Source organism: Pseudorca crassidens, chromosome 12 (genome assembly GCF_039906515.1).
Source record: "Pseudorca crassidens isolate mPseCra1 chromosome 12, mPseCra1.hap1, whole genome shotgun sequence".
NCBI lineage: Eukaryota > Metazoa > Chordata > Mammalia > Artiodactyla > Delphinidae > Pseudorca > Pseudorca crassidens.
Genome location: NC_090307.1, coordinates 84,556,830 through 84,568,626, shown reverse-complemented (window position 1 = coordinate 84,568,626; position 11,797 = coordinate 84,556,830). Strand labels below are relative to the sequence as shown.

The 11,797-nt window shown below is 53.9% G+C and overlaps 1 protein-coding gene across 2 annotated transcripts in view; it reads right to left on the bottom strand.

Moving 5' to 3' along the window:
• Positions 1-1,027: 1,027 nt before the first annotated feature.
• The window catches only part of BCL7A (BAF chromatin remodeling complex subunit BCL7A), a 30,114-nt gene continuing 19,344 nt past the window's right edge, over positions 1,028-11,797 (bottom strand). Inside the window, exons 6-7 of one of the 2 annotated variants that reach the window (XM_067700978.1) lie at positions 7,198-7,382; positions 1,028-3,913 (exon numbers count right to left, since the gene is read on the bottom strand). In XM_067700978.1, coding sequence (XP_067557079.1) covers positions 3,842-3,913; positions 7,198-7,382 — 257 coding nt within the window. In that variant the 3' untranslated portion in view covers positions 1,028-3,841. The remainder of the gene's footprint in view (positions 3,914-7,197; positions 7,383-11,797) is intronic. The other variant, XM_067700979.1, reaches the window with a different exon arrangement.

Below are 11,797 nucleotides of genomic sequence, written 5' to 3'. Positions count from 1 at the left end.
GAGACAGACAGGGAGCTGAGACAGAGAAGGTAAAGCAGAATGCCTGAGACAGAGACCCACGGGGGTAGAGACAAGAGTGGCAGAGCGAAGCGGGGAGATCCAGAGAGACAAGTCTGGAAGGAAGGGACCTTCATCCAGAGACCGAGACCCAGGGAACAGAGCACAGGAGCACCGGAGAGAGTAAAAGTGTGCCCGCTAAGGCACTTTTTTTTGTTGTTAAGCAAACAAGGCCCCTATAATTTGTGTTTTGTCAGGCTGAACTTTCTGTATCAGTTTATTTTGCTGAGCAACCAATCCCGGTAAAAACACTGGAACATGTTAAAAAGGAATGGGGTGGGGAAGAGAGTCAGACAAAACAAAAAGGAGAGAACACTTGCCTGCAGGTCGGTCAACGGTCAACATGGGTGACTTAGCACAGGCCTCCACTAGAACAATCGTCCCACCCCCAGGGCCCGGTTTCAGGTGCGAGAGTTGGAAGAGGAGAGACTGCACAGAGAAGAAAGGAAAAAGTCCACCGGGGGAGGGAGTCTGAGCTGAGTGGGAGAAAGGGCCTGAGTTGCTGGGGGTGGGCGGTGGGGTGCGGGAGAAGGGCCCTGGGGCAGCTCTGCCTCCAGCCTGACCAGGAGTTAAGACAAGTCAAGACAAAGCTGCTTGTGAACTGACACCTCAGAGTCCCTGCCATGGGCCAGAGCCTCCCAAAGTCAGGGACGCAGCAAACTTGTGTCCTGGGCCAGGATCCAGGCTGGGGGGCCAAGCGTGGCTGTAATTTACACCGGGGCGCTGACTCGGCAAGAGGCTGTCTGCATAAGATGGCAAACAACACCCGCCCACAGCATCCAGCTGGTGCTTAATGATGGCAGCTATCACGACCGACCACAGGAGGCGGAGGCCACAGTGCCTGCATGCAAGTCGTGTACAAAGTCAGGGCCACGTGGCCGTGCAGGAGACGCCAGCCGGTGGGGGACCTTCTCACCATCCACTGGATTTTATTTACTCTGTATCATGATGCTACAAAAATCGCATAGTGTTCATGATTTGAGTTTTTATTTTCTGAAATGGAACCATTGTACATTGTACAAACCATACCTACTGATGGAATAAATAAGTGAAAAATTATACTGCTGTACAACACACCAAAAAAAAAATCTTAAGGAAAAAAAAAATTAGGTAACAGTGAAAAAAGGTCTTTATACCTCTAAGCAGGTCCTTGGCTGATAATGAACATTCCAAACCATGACATCGTTGGTAATGGGAGGTCACCACCCTTTGAGTCGGTCTACCGCCTTCGGGTTATGGGGCTAAGTGCCAGCACTTTGTGGAATGTGTAGCTGCAGCATCCCCAACTTCAAGTTTTTCGGGGAGTAAGTTTGCCCCGGGAGCCCTTTAGGCCGCGGGGCCTGGTGTCCGCGGAAGGCATTCGCTTAGGACCCCCGCCTCTGGCTCGCCGGCTGAAAGGTCTTAGATTCTGTGGTGGGACTGGGGGCGAGGGGTGGGGAACGGCGGCTGAGGAGCGAGCCGCGTCGGGGAAGGAAGCACGTCTGGATTTTTGCAGTCTCATCATCCCGCGTGGAAGGCCTTCCCGGCCGGCGTGGATGGAGTGCAGGGCCGCTGGCGCTCTGCCTGGCATGGCCGTGGAGGGGGCCCGTCGGTCCCGACCCCCGGCCCATTCCTACCTTCAGGCACTTCAGAGAAAAACTAATGACAGCCTCGTATCCTGGGTGTCCTCTTCGTTCATCCTTAACCGTGTCCACTCCCCTTGCCTGTCGAGAGGACCCTGCTGTTTCCACGGATGCGTGTGTGATTCTCCTTCAGCTGTCTTGCTTGTAACCTCTCGTTTCCCAAAAAAGAAGAGGAAATAAATATCCGAATTCATCTTTCATCCAAATGGAGTTTTGCTGCAAAGGAAAAAGTTAACTCTAACTCTATAGGGTCTGGAGGTAAAGCCGCCTTGAGATACGCTGAGAGGTAACGCAGGACACAGTTCTCCGCAGAACTGCCTGCCTGAGGGGCGAAATTGATAAGGATTTTTTTTTTTTTAAGACAGAAACCTTTCGGCATCGCTAACTTCAACATTAAGATTTTCAAAGTTCGTTTTTTTTTTTTTCTTCCCTTGTTTCAGGAGACATTTTTGCATGAGGTATTTGAAATTCAGGAACATTTTGATTCTTCTTGAAGTGCAGGAAATAGATTGGCTCCCTTAAAACACAAGTAAGAGCCTCACCCTCAGACACTCTTAGAAATGGAATCTGGCAGACGCTCTCCACGGTGGTCAGGAGAGAGATCCACATGGGAACAAGGTGGTACCTGAATATGCACCAATTAGCCAAAACAAAAACAAACAAACAAACAGAAAAAAAGAATAAAACCACCAACAAACCCCCGAACCCTCCCTCCCCGCCATACAACTCAAAGGGAGTTGGAACTCCAGTGCAGTAAAGAAAGCTCAGGGAAAGGGTTAAGGTCTGAGGAGTCTGTAGGAATTAAGAGCAAACCAGGCCTCAGAACCCAACAATTAGGCAGTTTGTCCAAGGCGGGGGGGCATCTCCATTTTAGTGAGATGAAGCTGTCCCAGTGCAGGCAGGGGATGGAGGCGGGGGAGGGACCCGGCTGCCCCTTTCTGGAGGAGCGCAAAGCTCTCCAGGTCCTCCGTGCCTCGTTCTGGACTTCGAGGTCCAACCCTCAAGGCCCGCTCCCCCATGGCAGCGTCTGGGAGCGTCGGCGCATCCGGGAATGAGACACGATCCAACTGTTGGCTCTGGGAGTCGGAACGGTATGTAGAAGCAAGCGGATTTTGGATTTTGGCCGACTGCAACCTCGCCTCCTCTGCAGGTGGGGCCGGGTGGACCTGGGGGGGAGGGCGGCGAGCAGAGGGCAGCAGGTGACTGTGGATTTGAAATCCAAGCAACGTCCTATGAGAGAAAGTTCAGCACCAGCTATTCCTCCCGTCTGCTCCCAGCCTCCTCCGCCCCTTTATCGTCTTAAGGAGACAACCCTGCAGTCAGCGGCAGAAGCCAGTCCGTCCTCGGAGGTGCGGGAGGACGCGGTGTGGTGGCGGCAGAGGGGGAGGTGCCAGGACAATCGAAGGGCTCTGCGGAAGCCCTTAGGGACGGTGCCCAGACATCGGAGACTCCTCGGACCCTGGAGGCTGGTGCTGTCCCCCACTGGGGCTCAGGGTGTGTCCCTCAGCCCCCTGGACCGGGAAGTCAGGCTGCCGGGGAGGTCCTGCTCTTCTGCAGCCTCGGGCTCTCCTTGTCCCTGCCTGGTCCGCTCCAGCTGAAGTCCTGGGGCAGGGAGGAGAGAGATGTGAGGACTGGGGCAGTGGCTGCCTGAACTGAACCAAGAGGGCACTTGCAAGGGGAGATGCAAAACAACCAGGAAAACATGCCAGAGGTCACCTCAAGGGCACAAGGCACAAAAAAAGAAAGTGGAAGAAATCAGTTGAACAGTGAAAAGCCCCGATGAAAAAGCGAATTCCTGATCGGTACCACCCTCAGATAGCTTACATCCTTAAATAGAGAAATGGAAAAAAAAAAAAAAATACAGCAGCAACACAAATGTAATCTTGGCTTCAGAGACAGTGTGCAGACGCTCCTGAGCTGTCGACCCCGCCTTCCCCAGGACAGTCACTTCAAGATTCGAGTGTTTTGCTTCACAGCAAGAAGTTCTTCAGTGTCTGAGAAATTACGCCATTCTAGGTTTTCTTGGATTTGCACTTGGTAAACTTGAAAAGTTAGTAGTTCCCTTCGCACCCAACAGGGATCCGCTCGGGTGAGGTTGTTCTAGAATTAGGCCTGCTGATGCATCTCCCGTGAGAAGTGGATCAGAGGACTGAACTCGGTGTCTACATCTCCTCGGAGTTTTGTTGCGACGCCTCCAGTTTCATCTTTTTGGAGGGTGGCACTCCTTCCAGGTCCTTGGGGGCAGAAGAAGAAAAGAGAAACACAGGTTGAGACCCCAGGAAAGCGACTCAGGTCAGCCGGGAGGTTGCAGATCAGCCCAGGAAGGACCCAAGGGCGGGTGTCCGCGGTTCTGACCCTGTGACCCTTTCGTGGACTTAAAAAGGTTCGTGGACCCACGGGGAGCCTCACACCCAAGCTGCTCCTGTGTCCACCAAGCCCATGTCACTCATGTCTTCCAATCTCTCATTAGCTGCAGGGTAATTATATCCGCAGTTTCAGGTTTACCTCTGCAAGCTCGAAGGCTAGACCAATCTGGCCGTGTTAACAACTGCTCATCCAGGGCTCAGCACAGGTGCCCGGCCCGGGGCAGACACTCAGCACTGTGGAATGTACACAAGTCTGTTATTCTGGGGGAAGGGTCCATCGTTGCCACCAAATTCCCAAGAAGTCCCGGGACTCAAAAAACAGAAAGTTCAGGGCTTCCCTGGTGGCGCAGTGGTTGAGAGTCCGCCTGCCGATGCAGGGGACGTGGGTTCATGCCCCGGTCCCGGAGGATCCCACATGCCACGGAGCGGCTGGGCCCGTGAGCCATGGCTGCTGAGCCTGCGCGTCCGGAGCCTGTGCTCCGCAACGGGAGAGGCCACAACAGTGAGAGGCCCGTGTACCGCAAAAAAAAAAAAAAAGTTCAACGCTCACTCGTCTGCCTCTCCCTCGACCTTCTCACGCCACCATCCCAGGCAGCTCCAACCTGACCCACCACCCGAATCCAGCTCCTGACTTTGCCCGTCCTAACCGGTGCTCCCACAGCTGGCGACAGCACCACTGTCTGCCTGGGATACAGTGGACCCTGGAGCCCTCCCTCCTCTCCATGCCCGCATGCCCAACTCCAACTCCAGAGACCCTCGGCCCACCCCCTCTGCCCTCTGCCTGCCACCCTGTCCACACATGAGCCTCCAACCCTCATCTGACTGGTGCAGCAGCCGCTCCACGGCCGCCCTACCCGGCCTTGAGCAGAGCCCAAGAGAGCTTCTCAAAGTAGGGATTCTACATAGACTGCTGTCCCACTGGCCTCAGAACAGAAGCCCAGCTCCTCGCCAGGCAGAGGCGGCCTCCCACTCTCCCCTCCGTCCCACCCTCCTCGTCCAGCCTCCCCTTCCGCTCCTCAGGACGGCTCCTGTCTCCGGACCTGTGCACCCTCGGTCCCCTCTGCCTAGAAAGCCTGCCCTCGCCTCCCTAACTTCTCAGCCCTCCACTGCCCCCCCGCTTACGCCATCCAGGAGGGCACTCTGCTCCTATTAAGCATCTCCTCACTGACCCACTCCCGTCCTCCTGCGGCATGAACTGTGGCCCACCTGTGTCTGCTGTCTCCCAGCTGTGTCTCGCCCCCCCCACACCCGCCAACCCCATCGTGAGCCCCGCGAGGGCTGGGGGACCATGTCTGCTGGCTCACCCGGGCTACCTCGTACCCAGCTTACTGCCCGACACACAGTGGGTACCCAATAAATGTGAAACAGAGAGCCCTGGGCCTTGATGTAGGATGTGCCTGAGTTTCTTGAGGAAAACCCTGAGAGCAGGTACAGCAGGGAGGCACCCCTCCCTTTTCCTTATTAAAGTGCTAAAAGCTCTTGCCTTCCGGGGAAGGTGGATCCCGTTCGGGTGAAGTGTCTGCAGAGCACTTGCATGGGGGGCGCGGTGGGGGACAGTATGTGAGTTTGGGAGTGGACCCTGGAGACAAGACAACTGTCCTGCGTAAGGGAGAGGGCAGGAGGGAGGGGCTGAGAAAGGGGACGGGGAGGCTCTGTTCTTTTTTAAACAGGAATGGCTGCACACCAATGCCAAGCTGTTTGCTTTAGTGCGGCGCACCCTTCGCCTTGCTCACAAACCTCGCAGCTCTGGAGACAGGTGGCATGTCTATGTGAGCATGAAAACGGCAGAAGAGATCCCATTTCAGGTCTGGGTCCCTGGAAATGGGAGTGCGTGGGGGAGGCGTGTTAGAATGGAAGACCCCTGGACTTTTCAGATGTCAGTGGAGAGCATTACATGCCCCCAGGGTGTGGATCAAGGTTTCAAGCTATCTTTCCTCCACTGAGTTCAAGAGGCCGGGAGACCCCAGCTGCTTCTTGGTTTTACCAGATCTATCTACATGAGGCTTTGACTTGTATCGTAGTTTTAATCAAATGGGCTCGTGCTATGCTCGAGGCTCTGCCTTGTGTTTTCCATTTCACATTGTGAGAATATTTCTTTGTTCTCTATCTGTACCTGGGTCAACATACTCTTTTTAACAGCTGCATAGCAGGCTGTTTTATCCATGACCCCAGATTTATTGAATCCTTCCAATACACTTAGGTTGTGGCCGATTTTCTGCCACTGCAAAGACATCTTTCATCGACACCACCTCTGGGTCTTTGGGCCTTTGGAAGGGTGTTCTATAGGCTGAACGGGGGCTGCAGATCCAAGGGCTGGAGATGTGAAAATCTGAGAGGCACTTTCCTCTGTGGAAGGCCTGCTTGAAGGCTCCCCAGAGTACAGACAGACAGAAGTATAGACTTCTTTCTGCTACTTGTCAATTTCTCCCCAGGTATGAAAATACTCAGCAAAGTGGAAACAGTCTTATTAGTTGAAGTTTTGATACCTGAGTCCTCAGACCTCTTAGATAAGCACAGAGGGCTGATGGTAAAAAAATCACCATGGAGGCCGAGGCAACACGGGTGCACCTCGTGCGCGCAGCTCTGTGTTAAGTGTGTTAGCCACATTCTCTGCTCTCGCCCGCACCCAGGCCCCAAGACAGTTCCGTGATCCCATTTTAGCAGCTGGAGATGCTGAGGCTCATGTGTGCCAAGTGAAGGATCTGGGATTCGAACCCGGGACATTTCCTCCTGTCCACAAAGCCACCTGAGTCTGCACTGTCTGATTCAGACCAGATTGTGGCAAACAGTGATGACCCAGAAAGGGGTCCGAGCAGGGGGAGTGCTGTCAGCCGCGAAATTCCAAAGGATGATTCATCGGGCATTTCGGACTTTGAAGTCTTATCTTCCCAGCTCTAAGGGAAGTTGACTTTGGGTCACTGAGACCGGGCAGTGCTTTTGTGGACCCGAATAAACAAAGTGGTGAGGCTGAGGCTGGGATAAAGGACCCACCCCAAGGGCCAGACCCGTGTGTCTCCTCCTTCTCCATGGGCCCCAGTGACCAGCTCCGACACAGAAGGATGCTCACACATCCTGCTCAATGAGTACCAGACAGTTCCAATCGTCCAAAGAGCAAACAACGCAACAGAACAGCAAAACGCCTTTTGACGTACCCCCGACACCCCAGCGGGCTCCTGGCCGACCTGGCTGCCCCTCTGAGACCTCGACCGAGGTACCTGAGAGATTGTGGATGTCTCTGCGGCCAGACCCACATCTCCAGATGGCTGCCGTTCTACTTGCTCTGAACTGTTCATCGAGTTTTCCATTGAAGACTGTGAATTCTGCTCGTCAGAAGCATCTGAGGGAAAAAGCAAGACGACAGAAGCTGTTTTCAGACACGGGAGATGCGGAGCCAGATGGACCAACTACTAAAAATACCTGGAATTGGGTAGTTTTGTGGCCAGGCGGTCTGTCAGGACGGCAAGGAGGCTGGGGGGCTTGGGAAGTGCCTTGCTTATTCTTAGGGATCTCATTTTAAGCAGCCAGGCCCCACTCTAGCCCTGCGGCCTCTGACCCTTCCCCTTGCACACCTATTACCTACCAAGTGCCCTGAGAGGCCACCTAAAGGATGCTACAGGATGCTTTGTGCTGCGTGCACCTGGCGCCCTCTGGTGGACACAGCACGCTCCAACCATCATGGCTGCTGACTCCTCCCTCTTCCTTTAGGGAGCCTGCCTTCTCCAGCTGGGGAATCCACAGAGGTAACTTGCCCCTTTGTAAACATTTCTCTTAATAATATGGATATTTTTCTGATTGTCATTGCAAGAAACAGAAAATACAGAAAAAAATTAAATCACCAACTATCTTGCCATCCACAGCTACCACACCACTAACATTTTAGAGGATTTAGAGGATCCATCTTTCCAGATGTTTTCTCCCTACATGCCTACAGTTCTACACTCTCCCCAACTAGGGACCTCATAGTATTTTGGAAGACTTTCTCCAAAATACATGTCCTCAAAAACTCTGTAAATACAAGAGCCTCCAAGATGGCCGCACAGCATTCTATCAAGCAATCGCTTATTTAATGAGTCCCGTTTTGCCAGTCATTTGAGCTGTTTCTCATGCATCGGTCTCCCTGCTCCCCCCACCATGTTCCTTCAGCAGAAGGAAGGTGCAGGCCCTAGCGGGTTGTGTGAGGTGATGCGGCTTTGGAAGAAGGGGGAACGGCCGTTGTACCTGAAGCTTATTTTGGGCACAGAGCGCAGGGAGGGAGCAGCCACATCACGCCCAGGGCTCAGCTCTGCTTGCATTCGAGACACCAACAACATATGTCACCCTAATGTGTAAAGAGTGCACTAAAATACTCAGGAACGCCTTACTTTCTGGGGTTTCTGAGGCAGAGGCATAACAAAGGGGAAAAAAAATTCCAGGCTTAAGTTCTAAAGCAGGCAAGCAACATGGGGAAATGGGGGAAAGCAGGCAGCACTCCAGGGCTGGGGACAGGGCGGGAAGGAGCTGCAGCCCTCCTCCCAAGGAGGCTGACCCTCAGCCCATCCATCCCAGGGGAGCCCAGGGGAGCTTCGGTTAACACACGCTCTCACTTCCCCTAAACCAGCAGTCCTGATCGCTCAGGGCAGTGCCAGGAAACCCGACACCCCGCCAGAGTCTGAGCTGGGTTCTCCTGCCACCACGGGGAGGGTCAGGGGTCCACCTCACTGAGGCCCCTGGGCTACACCTACAAGCTGGTGTCTGGGGAGGGGGACACAGGGTCTAGAAACCGGCCTGGGTTCTAATACTGCCTCTGCCCCTTGTTCCTGGGTCTCAGATCCCTCACCCTCCGTCAAGTCAAGGTTGACAGTAGCCGCCCCGTTGAGCCGCTATGAGGATTAAATGGAAAGACAGAAGTATCCAAGCAGCAAAATAATCCCAGGTGGGAGTAAATGAGGGATTATCTAGGGCAGAGAAACAAACTCCCCATAAACCTGCCATATCTTTGATATTTTTAGTTTTACCTTTAAAATCCATGTAACAGCAGTTCCTCAAAAATTTAAAAATAGAATTCCTGTACGACTCAGCAATTCCATTTGTAGGATAGACCCACAAGAACTGAAAACAGGTCCTCAAACTGACACCTGTACACAAATACAGCGACACTATTCACGACGGCCAAAAGGTGGACACAGCCCAAATGTCAATTAACGGATGAACGGATAAACAAAATGTGGTCCATCCACACAATGGAATATTATTCAGCCATAAAAAGGAATGAAGCACTGACACAGGCTACAATGTGGACGAACCTTGAAAACATGATGCTGATTGAAAGAAGTCCGCCAAAAGTCACATATTCCATGACTCTCTTTATATATATGAAATGTCCAGATAATGTTTCTGTCTCTGTCCACAGAGACAGAAACCAGGCTGGTGGTTGCTAGGGACTGGGGGGAATGGGGAGTGACAGCCAAAAGATACAGGGTTTCCTTTTAGAGTGATGAGAACAGTTTGGAACTAGACAGAGGTGATGACTGCACAACATTATGAATGTGCTAAACGGTACTGAACTGCTCAATTTAAAATGCTTCCTTTTATGCTACGGGAATTTCATCTCAATTTAAAAAAAAGAAAATATCCATGTTAACCTTATATTCTAGTTCATAATATATGTTTGCTTTAACAAACCTTTGCAGCTGTTATCGTCCTCCTTCTCTGTGACTACAGATCCTTTTCTGCCCTACCCGGTGGGCTTTGCAGAGTGGAGAGGAAGGTAAGGGCCCCGTTGCAGGCTTAGAAATCATGAAGGTGGCCGGTCACCCAGAAAGTCACACTAATCCCTTGACCGGCCCAAGAGCGCAGTGGGAACTGGCCTTAGAGCTGGCGGAGCGTTCCAGGCCTCGCTGCAGCGGCCTGATTCTCTTAACCCAACAGCACTGGAACCAGCTCAGGGGAAATTATTTTCCGAGGGCCTAAATTTAGTCCAGGGAGTTTGGACATTATGTCATTCCCTGAACTCACTCAGCAGTAAACAAGTTCAAAGCAAGGTCAACAGCTGGCGACCAACTCGCCCTGTCCCGCAGGCAGTAGGCCCCAACCTGGGAAGGCCCGAGGGTCCGCCTCTTGTCCTTCCCGCAGGAGCTCGGCAGCCCCGGGCTGTGGGCAGGCAGGCCTGGCCGCCAGCGCGGTCCCTCCTGGTCAAAGCTGGGCAACTGTGCCGGCCCAGAGGCCTGGCCCGGCCAGGAGGGACCCCGGTGTGGCTCCCACCTGGACCTGTGATGGGGCGTGGGGCTGCGGATGGTAGGGAGAGGTTATGGAAGCACCGACCCCAGACGTAATCCCGCTGCCGAGCTCTACCGGACCCTTTAGGGCAAAGCAGCCGCACACCCCAAACACGGGAGAAACGAGGCTATGGCCAGAAAGTAAGAAGCCACTGGGACTTCCTGGCGGTCCAGTGGTTAAGACTCCCAATGCAAAAACAAACAAGCAAACAAACAAACCCAGCAAGCAAGAAGCCAGGAGTGGTCCGCACCGGGCCCCGCAGGCCCCGCCCCCAGCTTCCCCAGGATCGCTCCGCCCTCCCGCTGCCCCACCCCCGCGAGCCCCGCCTCCTTTCCAGCCTCCTGAGGAGAGGCAACTTTTATTGGTCTCATCTTACGAACAAGGAAGCAGGAAGGCACGCAGGTGATGCTGCTGGCCTGAGGCCACTCGGCCAGCAAGGGTCGGCTCAGATGTGACGAGCTGTCCTGTGTCCACGGCCCCGTCCCAGCACCTCCCCCCGCCAGGCCTGGGCGGGGGGGCCCCATGGGAACGAGAGGGGATGCCCACGTGCTGTACACGGGAGAAGGCGGCGCCAAAGTCCCTGGGACAGAGTTCTCAACTGGGGACGATTCTGTCCCCTGCTCCCCCAGGGGACATTTGGCCCCATCTAGAAACATTTTTGGTGTCACGACTGGGGGTGGGGCATGCCACTGGCATCTAGTGACAGGGGTGCTTCTTAATACCCCGCCACGCACAGGACTCCCCACAGCAAAGACTCATCCGGCCTCACATGCCCACAGTGCCCAGGCTGAAAGGCCCTGCTCTGCCGTTCCGCCCACCGGCTCGCTGGAGGAAGACCCCGCAGGGCCTACAGAGGGCGTGCCCTTCGTCTCCACAGCCCCCTTCCAGGGCCGCGTCCTGCACACCCACTCACACCTGAACAAAGAAGCAAAGAGGCGTGCACACAAGACTCCCTCCAGCACTGTCGGTGTAGGAAAAAGACAGAAACAACCCAAATGACCACCAACGCGGGGACTATTTAAATAAATCATGGCACATTCACGTCATTCAATGATAGGCTGGTAAAGAAAATAAGACAAACCCGTGTGTCCTAACGTGGAATTATCTCCATGGTGATGGCTAAGCGAAAGCGTTCTAAAGAGAAAGGTTATCATCTTATACAGATGCTTCTAGGTGCAGACTGTCTCTGGAAGGCTACAAAACAGACTCAGCAGTGGTCCGCCCTGAGGAAGGGGACGACCCTGGAGAGCTGGGGGCGCACTTCAATCTGCATCCTAATTCATGGTTGTTTCCCCTGTGTAGGGTTACCTGCACCCCCTTCACAGAGGTGCTCCTGGCACATGGGCATCTTCCCCCGCACGTTCCCAGGCACTGCCCTGCAGTCCCTTCTGCCTGGGTTGCTCAGTTCCCTCCTATCTCTGCTCATCCTTTAAGACTAAGTCAGACAGCACCTCCTCTGGGAAGCCTTCCAGGCTCCCTTTCCTTACTGCATCTCAC